Source organism: Zalophus californianus, chromosome 1 (assembly GCF_009762305.2).
Source record: "Zalophus californianus isolate mZalCal1 chromosome 1, mZalCal1.pri.v2, whole genome shotgun sequence".
NCBI classification, from domain to species: domain Eukaryota; kingdom Metazoa; phylum Chordata; class Mammalia; order Carnivora; family Otariidae; genus Zalophus; species Zalophus californianus.
The window spans coordinates 953,793-970,431 of NC_045595.1; the positions used below are offsets into that span (position 1 = coordinate 953,793).

At 62.5% G+C, this 16,639-nt stretch overlaps 2 protein-coding genes across 2 annotated transcripts; both read right to left on the reverse strand.

The window, feature by feature from the left end:
• Positions 1-1,785: 1,785 nt before the first annotated feature.
• MEX3D (mex-3 RNA binding family member D) lies at positions 1,786-10,516 on the reverse strand. The gene is made up of 3 exons (XM_027587778.2): positions 9,903-10,516; positions 2,643-4,013; positions 1,786-2,526 (listed from the first exon to the last, which is right to left on the reverse strand). The coding sequence occupies exons 1-3, from the start codon at positions 10,498-10,500 to the stop codon at positions 2,489-2,491; spliced, it is 2,007 nt and encodes a 668-aa protein (XP_027443579.2). The 5' UTR covers positions 10,501-10,516; the 3' UTR covers positions 1,786-2,488.
• Positions 10,517-10,825: 309 nt separating this feature from the next.
• LOC113918300 (translation initiation factor IF-2-like) lies at positions 10,826-15,727 on the reverse strand. Its single transcript, XM_027586655.1, has 4 exons — positions 15,644-15,727; positions 14,182-14,406; positions 11,855-11,953; positions 10,826-11,328 (listed from the first exon to the last, which is right to left on the reverse strand). Exons 2-4 carry the CDS (start codon positions 14,396-14,398, stop codon positions 10,955-10,957), a joined length of 690 nt encoding a protein of 229 aa, XP_027442456.1. The 5' UTR covers positions 14,399-14,406; positions 15,644-15,727; the 3' UTR covers positions 10,826-10,954.
• Positions 15,728-16,639: the final 912 nt, after the last annotated feature.

The window sequence follows — 16,639 nt, forward strand, 5'->3', positions numbered from 1 at the left end:
TGGCCTCCCAATGATCGGCTTCACAACCCCTCAGTAGGGAGCGAGCACATCCCTCAGACATTTCTGGACAGTTCTAAGATAGAATGTCCTCAGATCAGGCCCTCCCCCATTGCATCTTTCAGAAACCCCTTGCTTGGGCTCCAGCCCCCATCTCCTTCCCAAGGACTTTCAACCCCCTTGATGTCCTGTCTTTCCCTCGACCCCTCAGCCCCTCAAGGGACTGCTTTCTCTTTCTCTTTGTGTCCAAAATGTCAGGAGGATGGTCTCCACACTCTCACCTCCCACTGCCTCCATAACCTCCTGCAGGGCGAGGGCTATGGTCTAACTTCACCCCAGCTCACCAGGTGCCACGGCAGCCATGTCCACCACCACCCCCACTGAACTGTGGGCCAGACCCCAGGTTCCATGTTGCCCACCAACCCGCACTGGTTCCTGTGGCCTGCTGTAACAAATTGCCACAAAGACAGTGGCTTAAAACAACAGGCATCTGTTCCCCCACTGTTGGCTTCCTCTGGAGGCTCCAGGAGAAGGTCCTCCCTGCCTCTTCCAGCTTCTGGGGGCTCCAGGCGCCCTGGGCTCCCCTCCATTTTCACATGGCTTCTCTCTCTGAGTCTTGAATCCCCCTCTGTAGGTCTTTTATAAGGACACTTGTCATTAGACTTAGGGCTTATCTCAAGATCCTTAATTATATCTGCAAAGACCATTTTTCCGAATAAGGTCCATTCACAGGTTCCGGGGCCATGATTCAACTGCTTCCACCCACGATCCTCACCAGAGCTGGAAGTGTGGAGTATCCCCATTTCACAGATGGGGAAACTCCAGCCAGAGTGGGCTGGAACCCCAGGTATGTGTGGCTCTTTAAGACTCACCCCAGGTCCTGCAGCCTCCAGGGGCTGCCACTCAGCTGGAGAGGCTGACGTGGTCACCACTCACTGGAGACAAGGCCCATGGCGTGCCCCATCCATCTGCCCCCTCCCGTTGCCCCACCTGACCTGTCTTCCTGACCCCCGTGCCTCCTCTTGGAGGCCCTCCGGGCTGCTCCACCATGCCTTCCTAGTTTTCCTAGCAGGCTGTGTTCTGCAGACCCCCTCCTCAGTGCCCACTCAAGCCAGCAGCCTATGGGCCCCTGGCTCCCCAGCTTGTCTCTGGAGCAGTCCCATGCCTCCACTCACTCCAGAGCTTTCTTCCCCTCCGTGGGAACTTTGGTGGCACCTGCTGACTGCAGGTGGTTCAACCCATAATCCCACAGACCTGACTCCAGGGCCAACCCGGCCCTGAATTGTCTAGTGGCCCCATGGGCATGGTCCTCTGCTCCCAACTAGACCTGGTGAGGGAGGGATGGCATGTGTGGTCATCACTCACATGTCCTTCGGAGACTGGGAGGTGTTAGAACCCATCTGGGAGTGGGATTTCCAGACCTCAGTTTCCCCTCTGCACAACGGGACTAGGAGTCCCCCCCGCCCCCACACATCACAGAGCCTGGCACTCCTCCCTCCACAGTGGCCACAGCCGGCCCCATGGTTGTCTGGCCCCTGGAATGTAGGGGACCTGAGCCTCAAAAGGGCGGGTCTGGCTGCACCACCTTCCCTTCCAGACCCAACGCCCTCATCTGAAACTACGCACAGTGCCGGGCTTTTAGAAGAGCCTGGGCTTGGGCATGGGGTATCCTGAGTCCAAATTCCTTTATCTGGAAGATTAGGGTGTGAGGGGGCTGGCTCTGAGCACCCCTCCCCTGGTCCTCCCTCTCCCAGGCCCACCCGCCCCACACCACGCCAAGGGCTCACATGTAGTAAAAAGACTTTATTAAGAAGGCTTTGAAGTCAAAAAATAAAACTCTCGATACAATTTTCTGAACCCTTAAGTCAGCTCAGCAAATATATAATCAGTAATTTAGCTGTGTAAGATTAAAGGTCCATTATTTTATTTAAAATAAAATATATTTTAGTTCTTAAAATTTATTCCATAAAGTACATATTTCCCTATAAATTCCCTACATATACACAAGAGGTAAAAAGTAAAAGTTTAAAAAAAACACAATTTAAAAAAATTTAAAAACTGACAAAAGAAACCACAGCAGAAGGGGATTAATAATTAAAAACAAAAAGTTAGAAATTTCTGGTTGGATCCTCCCCTGCCCCCCACCCCGCCCCCTCCAGCCTGTCCCGCCCCCCACCGACATACAAAAGGGTAACAGGTTAGACCCCCCCGCCCCCCCCCCCGAGGGAGTAAAAATGTCGCCATTCTCCTGGAGGGGATTCACAGAGGCTGCGGCCGCCTCCGAAGCCAGGGCTGTCAAGTCAGAAATCCAAGTCCCAAAGAACAATGGGGAGTTGTAAAAATCGTGTGTGTGTGTATATATATATATATATATTTTTTTTTTTTTCCTTAAAAAGATCACCCTGGGGGGCGGGGGGTCTTAAATAAAAAGTGCAAGCAGACCTTTTCTCTCTGTTTTATTTTAACCTGTCGACTCAATACTGTTTATTTGTTAAGAACTGAGATGCCATCGGGCAGCCGTCTCCACGCCTGGGACCGAGTTAAAGCTCGTCTGTGAAGGCTGGCCCCGCCGCCCCCGCCGTGCCGCCCCCTCCGCGCCGCCCCCCGGGCCTGCGGCGGCCAGCCAAGCCGCTAGGAAAAGATATGAATGGCCTGGGTGGCAGGCGTGCGGCAGGCCGGGCACTCGGGCTCGCTCTTGCCGCAGATGCGGACGGCGCAGTCCATGCAGAAGAGGTTGTGGCCGCAGGGCACGAGCGCGGCCATCACCTCGCCCTCCGCGCACACCACGCACTCCCGCGCCAGAGCCGGGGCGGGCGCAGCGGGGGTCGGGGCGGCCGAAGACGCGGCCGCTGGGGGTTTGCGGCCGCCCTCGGAGGCACTGGAGTCCAGGGGGGGACACGCAGAGGCCGAGGAACCGCTGGGCAGCGAGGTGGCCGCGGAGAAGCCGGCGCCGCTGGAGAAGGATGACAGGGCGCCCTGCGCCGGCCGCCAGGCCAGGGCGCCCACCGGGTCCGGGGCGCCGCGGCGGGCCAGCGGGAGCTCCAGGGCCAGGCCCCCGGGCTCGGGCAGCGTGGGCGAGTGGCGCGGCGTGCCGGCCCCGCTGCTGCGCCGGGCGCCGGGGGCGGGTGGCGCGGGGGCCCCGTTGACGGCCGAGCAGCTGCTAAAGGCCGGCAGCGGCGCGGCCCGTTCAAAGGGGGCCCAGATGGTGGCCGCGGCGGGCACGGTCAGGTCCAGCGCCAGGAAGTCGAAGCCGAAGTCACAGTCCTCGGGGGCGGGCGGCCCCGATGGGGCCCCCGCACCATCCCCGCCGAAGGTGAAGCCCCCGTTGCCCGAGCCTCCGTAGGGGCTGGCAGGGCCCGCATCGGGCACCGGCGGCCCCCCGCGGCCCCCCGCGTAGAAGGCCTCGGGCCCCCCGGGGCCCCCCAGGGTCCCATCCCCGCGGAGGCCTGCTGTGGGCGCGGGGGGCCGCCGCCCAGGGTTGGGGGCCTTGGCCCAGAGGCCGGCGGCCGTTCCGAGCAGGTCCAGACAGACGTCAGTGCCGTTGGCATGGAAGTCACTGTCGGGGCCCGAGTCGGTGAAGGAGCCCGTGCGCAGCGTGATGTGCGCCTCGATCTCCTCGCGCGCCCGGTCCACGTTCTCGGGCATGCCCGTCACGGCGAACACGGGCTCCTTGTCGCGCCCGGGCGTCACGATGTACGTGTGCGTCCGCTGCTGGATGCGCTTGATGGTGGCGCCCTTGGGCCCCACCACCAGCCCCACCACGCGGTAGGGCACGCGCACCTGGATGGTGGTCTGTCCCGGCAGGTTGGGCGGACCCTGCGCGGCGCCGGGCAGCCCGCCGGCCTTGCTGCGCGTCGCGCGGATCACGGAGAAGTGCTCGGCGGCGGACAGGATCTCACGCTTGGCCATCTCCACGTCCTCCTTGCGGCCAGTCACGATAAACACCGGCTCCTCCCCGCGCACCGGCGTCTTGATGTACGTATTTGTCTTAGCACGCAGAGCCTTGATCTTGCACCCTGGGGTGGTGAGGGGGCGGGGGGGGGGGGAGACACAATGAGGACCGGGCCCCCACCTCACTGCCCTACCCACCCTGGGCTTTATCCTCAAACACATGGCTCTCGGTTTCCCGTCCGCTCCCAGCCTTGGAGGTGGTGGTGGGTTTGGCAAGACGGCAAGGAGGACCCGTGGCGGACTGAAGAGTGAAATTCACGGCCGCCTGCTCCTTGTGAACAGGACCACATTTGGAAAATGTCTTATAGGCGTGATTAGTTAACACGAGGCTGTACTGGAGGGGCCCTGAATGCAGTGACAGGTGTCCTTCTAAGAGGAGGGACACAGAGAAGACAAAACCCTGTGAAAACGGAGCCACAGATGGGGATGGGATGGGGCAGCCACAGCTTAGGGACATCAGGTCGGCCCGGCTGCCAGAAGCCGGGAAAGCTAGAAGGGTACAGGTGGTCTCCAGAGCCTCTGGAGGGAGCATGGCCCTGCCGACACCCTGCGTTTGTACTCCCGCCCTTGGATCTGGGGGAGCATTCGTTTCTATGGTTTCCAGCCGCCAGTGTGGTAGGTCAGTTCTAGGACACGAATGCACGCCCCTCCCACCAACTCCCCAGCCGATGGGCAGGACAGCCCCGGGTCAGACTGTGGAAATGACCTCGGATTTTCTCCTGACCAACTGACCCTCCCCAGCCCAAGGGGAGCCCAGGTCTCCTGCACCCTAATTCAGGTGACCTCCAGAGGCCCTGGTGGTCCCAGATTCTGAGGGGACGCTCATGGACACGGCTCTGTGGTTTGTCACTGGCTGGGCTGGGGTCTGACCTGGTGGAAGGGGTACAGGAGATCCACGTGTGGGGTGGGGTTAGACGCAGGGGCTTTGATGGGGGTGCCGGCCTGGGGCTCTGATACCCCACCCCCATCCCCGGGGCCTTCTGAGACAACTTGAGTCCAGCCCACGAGTCTGAAAGACCACCCCCCTCCCGACTCTGGGGCGCCTGGAGCGACACAGGGACATTGTTTCAATACAGTGGCCGGCACAGAGAGAACAGTGTTGCTAACTTCTCCCGGAGCAGAAGATACAAAGTTAGCTGGACTAGCGGGACCAGCTTGGCTGCTAGGCAGGAGGGAGCACTGCGAGACGGGAGGGGGTGTCTGGGGGTGGCAGCCTCACCCTGACCCCAAGGACAGCAGCCCCATCCAGGGCTTTGAGCAAAAGCAGAGCCGAGCACGCGAACTGGGGTCAGAAACCCCCAGGGAGGGTGGAGCGTGGGGCACGGTGGCTTCCATTGCATCTCCTGGGCCCTGAAACGCTGCCCCCGCCCCCCTGCCGTCCTCCCTCTGGGTGGCAGCGTTGTCTCACTGGGCAGCCCCCCCCAAACCCACCCTGACCTGGAGCTCCCTCCCCACTTGGCAGCTGGTGGGAAAGCTTTCAAGTCGCACGTCAGTCCTTCCCTCTCCTGCAGCCCCCCGGCCCTGACCTCACTGCCCCCGACCTTTCCCATCTGCAACTGTGCCTGCACCCCTTCTCTGCATCAAGTCACAGCCCAGCACCCCTTCCTCCAGGAAGCCCATGCGGACTAGCCCGGGGCCCCGGCGCACACTTCTCAGCTCCTCCTGTGTGACTGCCCCCACTCCCCGAGGCTGGAGGGCTATGAGGAAGGGCCAGTGTGCTGGGATGACCTGGCCACTTGAAGCCCTGTCCTGCACCTCCGTTTCCTTCCCAGGAAGAGAAGGGCCCAGACCCAGCACCCCAGGCCGCTGCGCTGCCGTCATGACCCTCCAAGGCTGTTGGCGGGGGACCCTCGCCTCACCTGAAGTGTTCGCTCCCCACAGGCCCGTGTGGGGGACCGGGAGGCAAGGCCAGGAGAAAGGGCGGGGGATGAAACCCAGGGGTGCACCCTTGTTCCCGTCACACGGAACTGGCCCCTGTCCTGCCCCCTCCTGCAGGGTGGCCCTGGGTGGAGCCTTCTAGGGCCCAGAGGAGACTAATTCACTGACTGCATTTTGGCTGTGATGCCCATCGACCCAGGCCCCACCCACACCCGGACCCTAGGAAGTAGCAGAGTTTGAGAGGGGGTGGGACTGCAGGTCCGGGAAATCGGGGCGGTGAGAGCGAACCGGGCCACACACCTGCCCTGGTGGGGATGAGCCAGAGACGCAACAGTGGGTGAGGTCAGGGCTCAAGCCCCACGCTCGCAGGGAACCCTGGGGTTACCACTTATCACTGGCGACAGGCTGAAAGGCAGATCTCTGGGCCTGGCCACCAGGACTCCAACTCAAGCAGGTGTGCCTGGGAATGGGGCTGACTACCCCCCATTTGGTCAACTCCCTCCTCACTGCAGCTGGACCCTCCTCTTAAATGGGGGAGCCTTGGGTCCCCCTGTGGAGCCTGGTCCCATCACTCCTATGACTTCATTCTGGGGTCCTGAGCCCCGCGCGCTGGGCACTCAGGAACTCGGGCGCTCCAGGCACTACCCCCAGGAGCCCCACACAGGAACCACGGGCTACATTTATCAACAAAACCTCAAAGCCACGAGGGGGAGAAGGGCTCACCCTTGGAAGGATGAGTGCCAGGGGAGGGCTCCTAGCTGAGGGCAGAGATCTGGAAGCAGGACAGGGCTGGGACAAATCCTCACAATGACCACTGCCCCAAACCCAGTGGGGTGCTGTCCCCAAAGCAGGGCCAAACTGGGCTGCAGTCCTGGCCAGCCAGGACATCACAGCAGGGCGGGCCCGTGGGCACAGAGACCCCCCCCCCCCGACACAGGAAGGTCTATGCTTGCCAACATAAGGGACCCCCAACCCAGACTCACAGGGGATAAATAGGAACACCAGTGCCCGGACCCTGCTGGTGGCCCTGTGGCCTTCCCCAGCTGCCAGAAAGAGCATCCAAGGCCTGCAGGAGGGGGGGCCAGGCACAGGGGGTCAGCGAGGGAGAGCTGTGAGCACAGCAGGCTTCCGCCAGCAGAGGGGGGCCGGTCTGAGTGCACCGGCCCTCCCCCGAGAGCAGCAGAGACAGAGGGACCCCGGGTGCCTGCCAGCATAGGCCCATCACGGCCATCCTTCACTCACTCACTCCTGACCCAGACCTCCGGGCAGCAGACAGGTGCACACACCCCAGCCCAGCCCCACACGGACACCCCCAGCAAGGGTGCACGCTAACGGGAGACTCCGAAGGACCAGGCCCAAGGTCAAACCCAGGACAAGTGGGCACCAGCCTCCCAGGTGACCTTGGCGGACGCTTTTCGGAGTCTCCACTTTTCCTGGGGCCTCTGTGAAGTGGGGCCGACTCCCCCAATCCTGGAGCTTTGGAAGGTAGGAAGTCCTCCCCCGAGCCACCTCCGTTCCCTGCAGCGCACCCAGAGCTAGAGGGACTGAGGTTCAAATCCCAGCCCCGCCGATCCAGCTTTGGCCGTGTCCCTGCCTCCTGTGACCAGAAGCTACGGATGACCTTCCCTGAGGGATCTCTTGAGGCTCCCATGCAGGGCACCTTCTGTGCCACTCAGCCTCGGGGAGAAGAGAGAACTCTCAGGGCTTGTGATCACCTAGCCTGTGCCCAGGGGGTGCAGGGACCCACTCGAGGATGGAAAGACCAACTCAGAGAACAGCGAGCGAGCGAGCCTCAGGGGAAGGACAGACCCCAGGTCTGGGGGGCTCTGGCCTGCCCTCTAGGGGATGGAGTGGCCCTGGACCTAGGATTTGACAGAGGAGTTCACAAGCTGTACCTTCTGCCCTGGTGAGAGCCAGGACGGTTAGAAGGGACAGGCTTCGTGTCCAGGAACCCCCAAGGTGGGAGACTGGACGAGCGACCAGAGGAAGGGAGGGGTCGGGATGGGGCACAAACAGTTGTCCAGGCTGAGCTTAACACCGGGAGGGAGAAGACGAGCGCCACAGATGGTCCTAGAGCTGGGAGAGTCAAGGGCTGCCAAAAGGGCCAACCTGTCCTGGCGTTCATGCTTCCCTCCCCAGGACCCTGCACCCACTTACAAGGTGCCACTGTGTACCAGCCCGGGGCTGGGATTAGAACCCTCTTGCTGGAGAATCCTCACAAAAGCGCCCAAGGGAGGTGCTGTCCCCCCATGACAGAGAGGAGATCTCATTTGCCTAGGGTCACAGGGCCAGCCCCGTCTGCACCCCCCACAGCCTGCCTTCCTGTCTACCACCAGCAAGACCCCAGGCTGGCATCCAATAAATGGGTGCCAAAAAGCACACCCAGGAGGTCAGAGTGGGGGCTGACCCCCCCAAACCTGCTCCTCCACAACCAAAGGCACAGGTTCGGATGCCCTCTGCTTGGCTCCTGCCACCACTGGGGTGGACTCAGCCTCTCTGAAGGACCCGCAGCTGCCAGAACACGCACACGCACAGCGAACACGCCCTCCTACTCCGCGCTCTGTCAGCCGGCAGATCAGCCTAGTGCCTCTGGACAACAGCCCCCAGGCTGCGCTTCCACGGCTGTCCCCCTGCCCTCGGCGGGCGTCTGGACGCTCCGCACACAGCAGCAGTCCTGTTATACATCCCAATGCAGGTGCGGGTGACTGGGGCAGGGAAGGGGCCGTGGCAGGCGGAGGAGAACGGTCAGGCCTGGAGTCCTGCTGTGCCTGCTTGTGGGAGGCAGCCGACGGGGCTCAAAGGACCACCTGTCCCCTCTCCCCTGCTCTCAACTCCTGGGCCCTCAGCCCAGCACTACACCTGGCTCTCCTGGTGTCCAGATGGGGGGAGGACACGTGATCGGCTGCACCTGCACCCAAAGCCAGAGGACTCACTGGGCAAACCACCCTTCCCACCCAGAACTCTGAGGAGGCAGTGTCCGGAGCATCCCTGTGGTCCTCTGCACAACCCCCCCCCCCAGGTGGCAAGGGTGACAAGTCACCTTGCAATTCAAGCCCCCCCCATCTCTGGCTCCTGTTACTGAGCCCCCCAAAGGCCAGCCTGAGTGTCCTGCAGCTCCACCTCAAGCCCCGCCCAGACCCCACCCCAAGTTCTAGAACCTGGCCTCAAGCAGGGGGTGGAGAACAGGGAGGGGCAGGCAGAAGGCAGGGGAAAGTTGGGGCTGGGGGCAGCTGGCTAAAAGGGTAGGTGGGCGTGTGTCCGGAGGAGCACTGCCCACCACCCTCCTGCCTGCCCGCCCCGCAGCTCCAGCTCCAGGGCCAATGAGCTGCGGCCGGCCTGATGTCACCCTGCAAATCTCAGACTGGCTCTCTAACAAAGAGAACAATGGGGCGGCCACAGGCACTCTGACAAAGCTGCTGCGGGACCCCCCACACCCCGGGCCTGCTGCCCTGGGCCTGCCCTGGGGAGGCTAGGAGCTTGGACCTCAGGAATCTTTTTACAGCTGGTCCTTAAGCATGTCCCCAAATCCCCGACTCGGGGCTGAGAGCGGGGTGGGGATCCTCTCTCATCCTGTGCTCCCCCCACCCCCAGCAGGGCCCCCAGGCTGACAAATGGAGATATGCACCCTCTTTGTACGCCAAACTTCTCTCTTGACCCTGCCTGAGGCCCCCTGCCCCCCCCCCGAGCCACCCCCAAGCCCCAGCGAGCCCCGCCCCGAGCCTGCTTTGGGTGTCGATCGCCCACCGCCCGGCCCTGCCCCCTGGTTCTCGGGGTGCCACAGCAGGTGGCCCAGGGCCTGGGCAGTGGCGCCGCACAGAGGGGCTCGACCCGGCTGGAGGCGCCCAGACAAAGGCAGCGGCGGGCCTGAGCGTGGAGGGGAGGAGCGCGGGCTGCGCCCAACTTTCTCGCGCGGCCCGCGGCAGGACAAAGGCGCAAAGGCGGCCCCGGAGGCCGGGGCCCACGCGGGGCGTGGCCAGGGTCTGGCGTCCGGCCGCGAGCAGGGCTGGAGCGGCCCCCTCCCCAGGGCGCGCGACGCGGGGACCCCGGGTCTAGCGCCCCAGACGGCGGCCACTCACCCTGGCGACCCACGATCTCGGCGACGTGCTCGGAGCTGGGCACGGGCACGCACTCGGTCATGTTCACACTCTTCTTGCGGCTGCCGATCACGCTCATCTGCTCGGCCAGCAGCGTCGGGGGGCCCAGGGCCGCGGGGTGGGGCGCGAAGCCGGCGAACACGTCGGGCGGCGACTGCCGGGGAGGCGGCGGCGGCGGCGGCGGCGGCGGCGGCGGGCTCACGTCGGGCTCCAGCAGCGCCAGCGAGGCCGGCGCTACGGCCTCGGCCACCGCGGGCGCGCCCGCCTCCGGCCCGTCGGGGGGCGCGGGCTCCGCCGCCGCCCCGCCGTCCGCTCCGCCCGCCGCCACCGCCGCCGCGCCGTCCCCGCTGCCCGCGGCCGTCCCCTCCTCGTCCGGGCCGCCGGCGCCCCCCAGCCCCAGCCCCGAGAGCTGGTCCAGCGCCAGGCGCAGCGCGGCGGCGGCAGCCGCGTCGTCGGGCGCGGCCTCCTCCTCTGCGCCCTCGGGCAGGGGCGGGGGCGGCGGCGGGGGCGGGGGCGGGGGCGGGGGGCGCGGGCTGGGGTCGCCGCCGCCGCCGTCGGGCTGGCCGGTGGAGCCGGGCATGGCGGCGCTAGCGCTCGGGCCCGCGCCCCCGCCTCTCGGCCGCCGGCCGCCCGCGCCGCCGCCGCCGCCGCCCGCGCCGCCGCGCTCCGCCTCTGAGAGCTGGGCCGCCGGCCGCCGGCATCCAGCGGCGGGGCGGGCGCGGCGGGGCGGGGCGGCGGCGCGGGGCTGCTCGGGCCGCGGGCGGCGGGGCGGCGGCGCGACTCTGCTTGCTCCTCGGCGGCGGGGGCTCGGCGGCGGCGGCGGCGGCGGCGGCGCGGACGCTGCTTCCCTCCCGCCCGCCCGCCCGCCGCCCTCCTCCGGCCGCCCCGCCCCGCCCCGTGACGCGCGCGCGGCCAACAATGGGGCGCAGGCAGGGCGCACGCGCGCGCGGGGCGGGGCGCGGTCACGTGGCGGGGCGCGGGCGCGGCCGCAGGTAGGTGCCCGCTGGGCCCCCCTGGCGCCGCCCCGCCAACCCTCACCTCGCGGTGCCCCCCGCGGCCCGGGCCTGCGCGCGCGCCCGGTCCTGGGTGGGAGCCCTGGAGTGGGGGCTGCCGGAGCCCGAGCCTCGGCCACGTGGGCGGCAGAGCTTCCCGGCTTGGGCTGGTTTCCGCCGGCCGGAGGACCCTCCTGCTCCCGGGGCGCCGGGCGCCCTGCCCTGCGTGTCCACCTCCAGAGCCACCCTGCCCCGGCGGCCCTCCCTCCAGCTGCCCTTCGGGGTCTTCTGTTCTCCGCGGTGGGGGACGGAGTTCTCACACGATCCATGGGCTGGGAGCAGGCTGGACCTCAGCCGGTGCATCTGCCCCAGTCTCCCAGCAGACGCCGGCCCGGGTTCCTGCCCGGCTAGGGGACCTGGGGCGGAGGACACCAGCTGCCTAGGTGGGAGTGTGAGCGGCCTGCCCCTTCTGCCTGCCAGCCCCTCTCCCCCTGACCGGGGAACCCCATCGCCTGCCCCATGTGGCGCCTGAGCCTCCCCCGCTCAGACTGCCCTGAGAGGTGCCTCCGATTAGGGCCCTCGTGCCTCCCTGCCTTGTTGCTGCTGCCTAAAATGTCTTTCCTGACCCCCCCCAAGTCACATCCAGCCCAAGTTCCTCTCTCAGGGTCCCAGACTTCTCTTTTGTGCACTTGAACACTTGTGAGTCTTAATTACTTCATAATAACTTATGTCTTGTCCCCTCCCCATGGGACCAAGTTCCCAGAGGACCTGGAGGGACCTGCAGATCCACTGTGCTTTCTGGACACATCCTGGCACACCCTCCTTGTTACCCGGCCACAGGCCTTGTCCCCATCTCCCCCACAGAAATGTCCCCTGGTGCTCCAGGACCAGGCCCAGCTGGCCAGCCTCAGGTCCCCCTTCCCCGCTACCCCCAGCACTCACCATCACTGCCTTTTCTCAGGGCCAGGCCTTGGTGCATGCGGGTCCCCCTTCCTGGGGCCCCAGCCAGGGTGGAGGCAGGTGGGCTGCCCTTTGGGTGAGCTGGAGGAAGGAGAGGGAGAAACAAAAGGGAGCAGGGGGTAAGCTCTGAGAAAGGGGCTCAGGAGGGAGCTGGGGTAGGGAGAAGTCAAAAGTGGAGGATAGGGCATTTGAGCTGGGCGAAGGGAGAATAATTTGGTGGTGACACAGTGTGGTCGGCTCCGGAATGCACTTCTGGAGGTTTTGCACCCACATACATATGTTCCTTAAAGCACCCCCTGACCCCATCAGTCCCCGTGGAGAGGTCTTCAGACGAGCTGGGTGCCTTTCTGCTCCCCAGTTTCTGCTCCCAGGCCCCATACACATGTCCCTCCCTCTGGGGGACTTGGGAGGGGAGGCAGCATCCACCGATGGAGGAGAAACAAGGACAGAGTGGCCTGGGGGACCCTGCCCCAAGCTGCTGGCCGCCCCCTGGAGACACCAGCGTTCCTGGGGGGCGTGCAGGCTCTGCTCCACTGCAGGCATCCAGCCAACGGGAAGGTGACGGAGGAAGACAGAACGAGAGAGGGCTTGGGAGTTAGCACAGTAGCCGGCATTAAAACTTCAGCAAGAAGTTGGAAGATTCAAGTTGGAGAAACCCAGAAAGTCAGGCAAAAAAATAAGTGAGAACTCAGAGAGGAGGGAGAAAAAACAGGAACAGTTCAAGAATCCCAGAGAGCAAAGGGGAAATGGAGGGAAGTTGTCCAAGAAACCATAGAAGGGTATAGCCAGGACCCCGCAGCTTGTCCTGGGAAGACGAGTTCGTGGAGCTGGGACTCCTGAGTGCTTCCGGGCCATACTCCGAACGATCAGGAAAAAGAAGGCCTGGGTTCCAGGGGAAAGGGATGGCTGACCCCAAGGTCTGAGTCAAGTGGGAGGAAGAATCAAGATGTTTCAGGCCAGCGAGGTCTTCACCAATCAGCTTAGCATCCTGCAGGGTGCACTCCAGCAAAACAAGAGAGGAAGTGAATGAACCACACAGGTGCTGGCCCGGGGAGACAAGTGGACTGGAATGGTGCCGAGCTGTGTGCAGTGGGGCTCTGGAGAGTGGGTCTGGGGGACCGGCGAGCCTTTGGCCGTGGCCAACCAGCCATCAGGAGCCAAGACTACTGCCAATTCCAAAAGGAGGCTGTTTGACAACAAGCAGATTAGGAGTCAGAAGAGAGAGGGGAACCGGGGCTCCATGGAGTCAGGATGTGCACATGCTGGCCTGTTGGGTGTCTGTAGGGATTGGGTAGGAATGGCCCTGTGGTGGCGCACTTTAGGGCACCTGGGTGGCTGTCTGTGAAGTGACTGCCTTCGGCTCAGGTCATGATCCCAGGGTCCCGGGATTGAGACCTGCATTGGGCTCCCTGCTCAGCGGGGACCCTGCTTCTCCCTCTCCCGCTGCTGCAGCTCCCCCTGCTTGTGCTCTCTCTCTGTCAAACAAATAAAATCTTTTGAAAAAAATAAAAAGATCTGTAAACCACTGACCGATGAGCAGTTTGCACACTGACGTATTTAGGAGGCAGAAGGTGGTGTCTGTGGCGTGGTTTGAAACACACCAGAAACAGGATGGAGTGAGGGACGGGCAGAGGCGGACGATGCCGCAGGTAAAAGGTGGGTGGTCAGCCTGGACAGGCTCTCCCCCTGCAGTGCTGACACTCCGGAGGGTCATTCTCTGCGGGGGGCTGTGCTGGGCACTGTGTGTGTCTGGCCGCATCCCCGGCCCCCACTATGTGGTTCCCGGAGCCACCAGCGCCGCCCCCCGCCCACCGCCCCGCACGTTTCTTTTCTGTGGTCTTAGCAAATTACCACAAACTGGGGGGCTTTGAATACCAATGTATTCTCTCCAAGTCCTGGGGCCCAGAAGTCCCAGGTCAAGGTGTGGCTGGACCGTTGGCTCTCTGAAGACTCCAGGGAGGGTCCTTCCTGCCTCTCCCAGCTCCTGCGTGGCTGGCCATCCTTGGCGTCCCTTGGCTGTGGACACATCGCCCTGGTGTGTGTCCACGATCACGCCGTTTCTCCCTGTGCATCTGCGTCCACATCTCTGTCTCAGGAGGGTTCAGGACCGCCCTACTCCAGTGTGACCTCATCTTAACTAATTCCATCTGCCAAGGCCCTATTTCCAAGTAAGCTCCCATTCCCAGGTTGAGGGGTTGGGACATGGACAGTCTTTTCTGGGGAGACACAGTGCAACCCACAATACCTCCCCAGGCAGGATGACCAACACCGTTCTCAGACAGAGTCCCTGGGTGCTCAGAACCGCTTACCCTTCCATGCCAACCCGTGTGTGGCTGGTGCAGGTGGTGCGCGGGGGATGGTCATTGTCTGATCCAGCCAACTCTGCTCTGCGTCGGAGATCCCTCTGGTAGAGTGTGCTGGGATAACGTGGAGGCAGGAGGCGGTGCTGGGAGGTGGTGTGGGCCCTGAGCGGCCTTCCCGAGGCCGGGTCGCAGCACCTGGGCTGCGCTTGTCTGTTTGCTGCATTTCAGAACCTTCCGTGATAAAAAAAAAAAAAAAAAAAAAAAAACAACGTATTTTTAAGTTTTAAAAACTGTCCTTTGAGAGATGCATTTGGAGATGTCTGTAAATGAAAACAGCATGAAAGTCCCATGAGGTGGGGTGGGCCCTGGAAGTCGGCTTTCCCTTCTCTCTATTTTGACCTGCAGCAGGTGCTTGGGAACTTGAGGGAACTTGTGACCGGAACCCCTGCTGGAGCTGCCCTGGGTGGGGGGGCTGGTGGCAAACCCCTGGGAGGCAGGGGTGCCAAGAACAGAGCAGGGCGTGCCAGGAACAGCCCCAGCAGCCCCACCTGCCGTGAACCCAGAGAACTGAAAATGGACTGAAGCAGACACACCCCTGTGTTCACCGAAGCCTGAAGGTGTAGGCGACCCAGGCGTCCATCCGTGGGTCCACGGATACACACATGGTCCCCCACGCACCAGAGCAACACTGGGCCACAAACAGGAGCGAGGCGCCCACATGCACGGCCCCGGGGATGGACCCTGAGCCCACGACGCTCGGGGAGGGAACCAGACACAGAAGGCCACGCGGGGTGTGAGTCCACGTGGGTGACACGTCCAGAACAGACTCATCCGCGGACGGGAAGGGGGCTCGTGGGGGCCGGGGCTGGGGAGCAAGAAGGATAAAATGCAGTATGAAGGAAAATGCCAAAAGAAACCAACAAAACCAGCAAAAGATGGTCTGCTCTGGTTTGCATGGGGCTGGGCATGGTTATTTTCCCTCAGGAGGATTTTAGTGATAGTTCACCTCTTTGTTTTTAACTTTTTTTTTTTTTTAACAGTTCTTCAAACGTTGTTGGGGAAATGCTGTAATAGAGAGCAGAAACACCGTGGTGGGGCTTCAGGGGCGCCCTCAGGGGAGCCCGGGTGTGTGCTCGGTGCTGCCCAAGCGCGGGGAGGGGGGTGGCGGACAGCGGCGCCCTCCTCCTCCGTGGGCACATTTTGAAAGAATAAGAAATAGTCAAGGGGAAAAAAATTGCCAAAGAATATAAAACCACAGAACTGTCTTCCCTGGACAGTTTCTATTTACTGCCTTGTTGCTTATCAGAATGTGTGCTGGGGGCAGTTTGGGGGTGGACGCAAGTTAAACTTTGCGAATCAGATGCTGTTGAGACAGTTTACATGCAATGAAACAGCTTTTTCCCCCTAAGTGTTTATCTGAATTCCAGTTAGCTGACAGACAGTGTTATATTAGTTTCAGAAAACACACCTGTTTTCACTGTCCGACTGACTGATCAGCTCTGCTTGCCCAGGTCGACACCCCGGAGCGCTGCGTCCGCCCCCTTGCTGCTGGGCCTCCCCACGCCACCGGCCCCTGGGAGCATCTTTGCCTCCTCTGCAGTTTCACCTGAACGGACTTGCTTTGTGCTGCCTCCCGTGGCACGTTTCTTGAACTCAGCCTAAGTTAATGTTTGTCTTTTTTTTTTTTTTTTTTTTAAAGATTCCTGGCCAGGCAGCTGCATCCACACTGCAGGCCACCTGCTCTCCCCACAGCCATTTGGGGGACCCTCAGGCTCCTTCCTAACTGGCTGGGATCTCTGCACACGCTTCAGGTTCCCTAAGACCCTGAGATTTTCTTATTGTTAAAACAGGGATAATTCGTGTGCATCAAAGTTTGGTCTTTTAAAGTAGACCGTTGAATGGTTTTTAGTAAATTTGAGAATTTGTGCGATCATCACGACTGTTGGTCTTAGAACATTATCGTTACCCCAACAAGAAATCCCATCCCCATGGGCAGCGCCTCCCCAGCCCCGGAGCCCCCGGCGCCCGCGAACCCACTTTGTCTCTGTGGATTGACCTCTCCTGACCTTTCATGTCCGTGGGTTCGGACACTGGCTGTGTGAGGGCTCCCCAGAGAAACAGAACCAGTAGGATCTAAGGACAGATCTCCAAGGGGAGACAAGGCGACTGGCTCCCGTGCTTAGGGAGCCAAGCCACAGACCCGGGAGGGCCCAGGGCGTGATTCAGTCCAGGAGCACGGTTGGCTCAGCTCGGGGAGAAGAGAGCAGTTAGCCCTTCCTCCACCTCCAGTGTCGCATTCGGGCCCCTGGTGAATGGTGCCCACGTGGACGGGACGAGGTCTTCACTCCGTCCGCTGAAGAAATGCTCATCTCTTCCAGACACAGCCACGGGCACCCCCAGAACTCACATTTACCAGCTGTCTGGGTGTCCCTCAGCATAAAATTAACATCACATTGGAACAAAA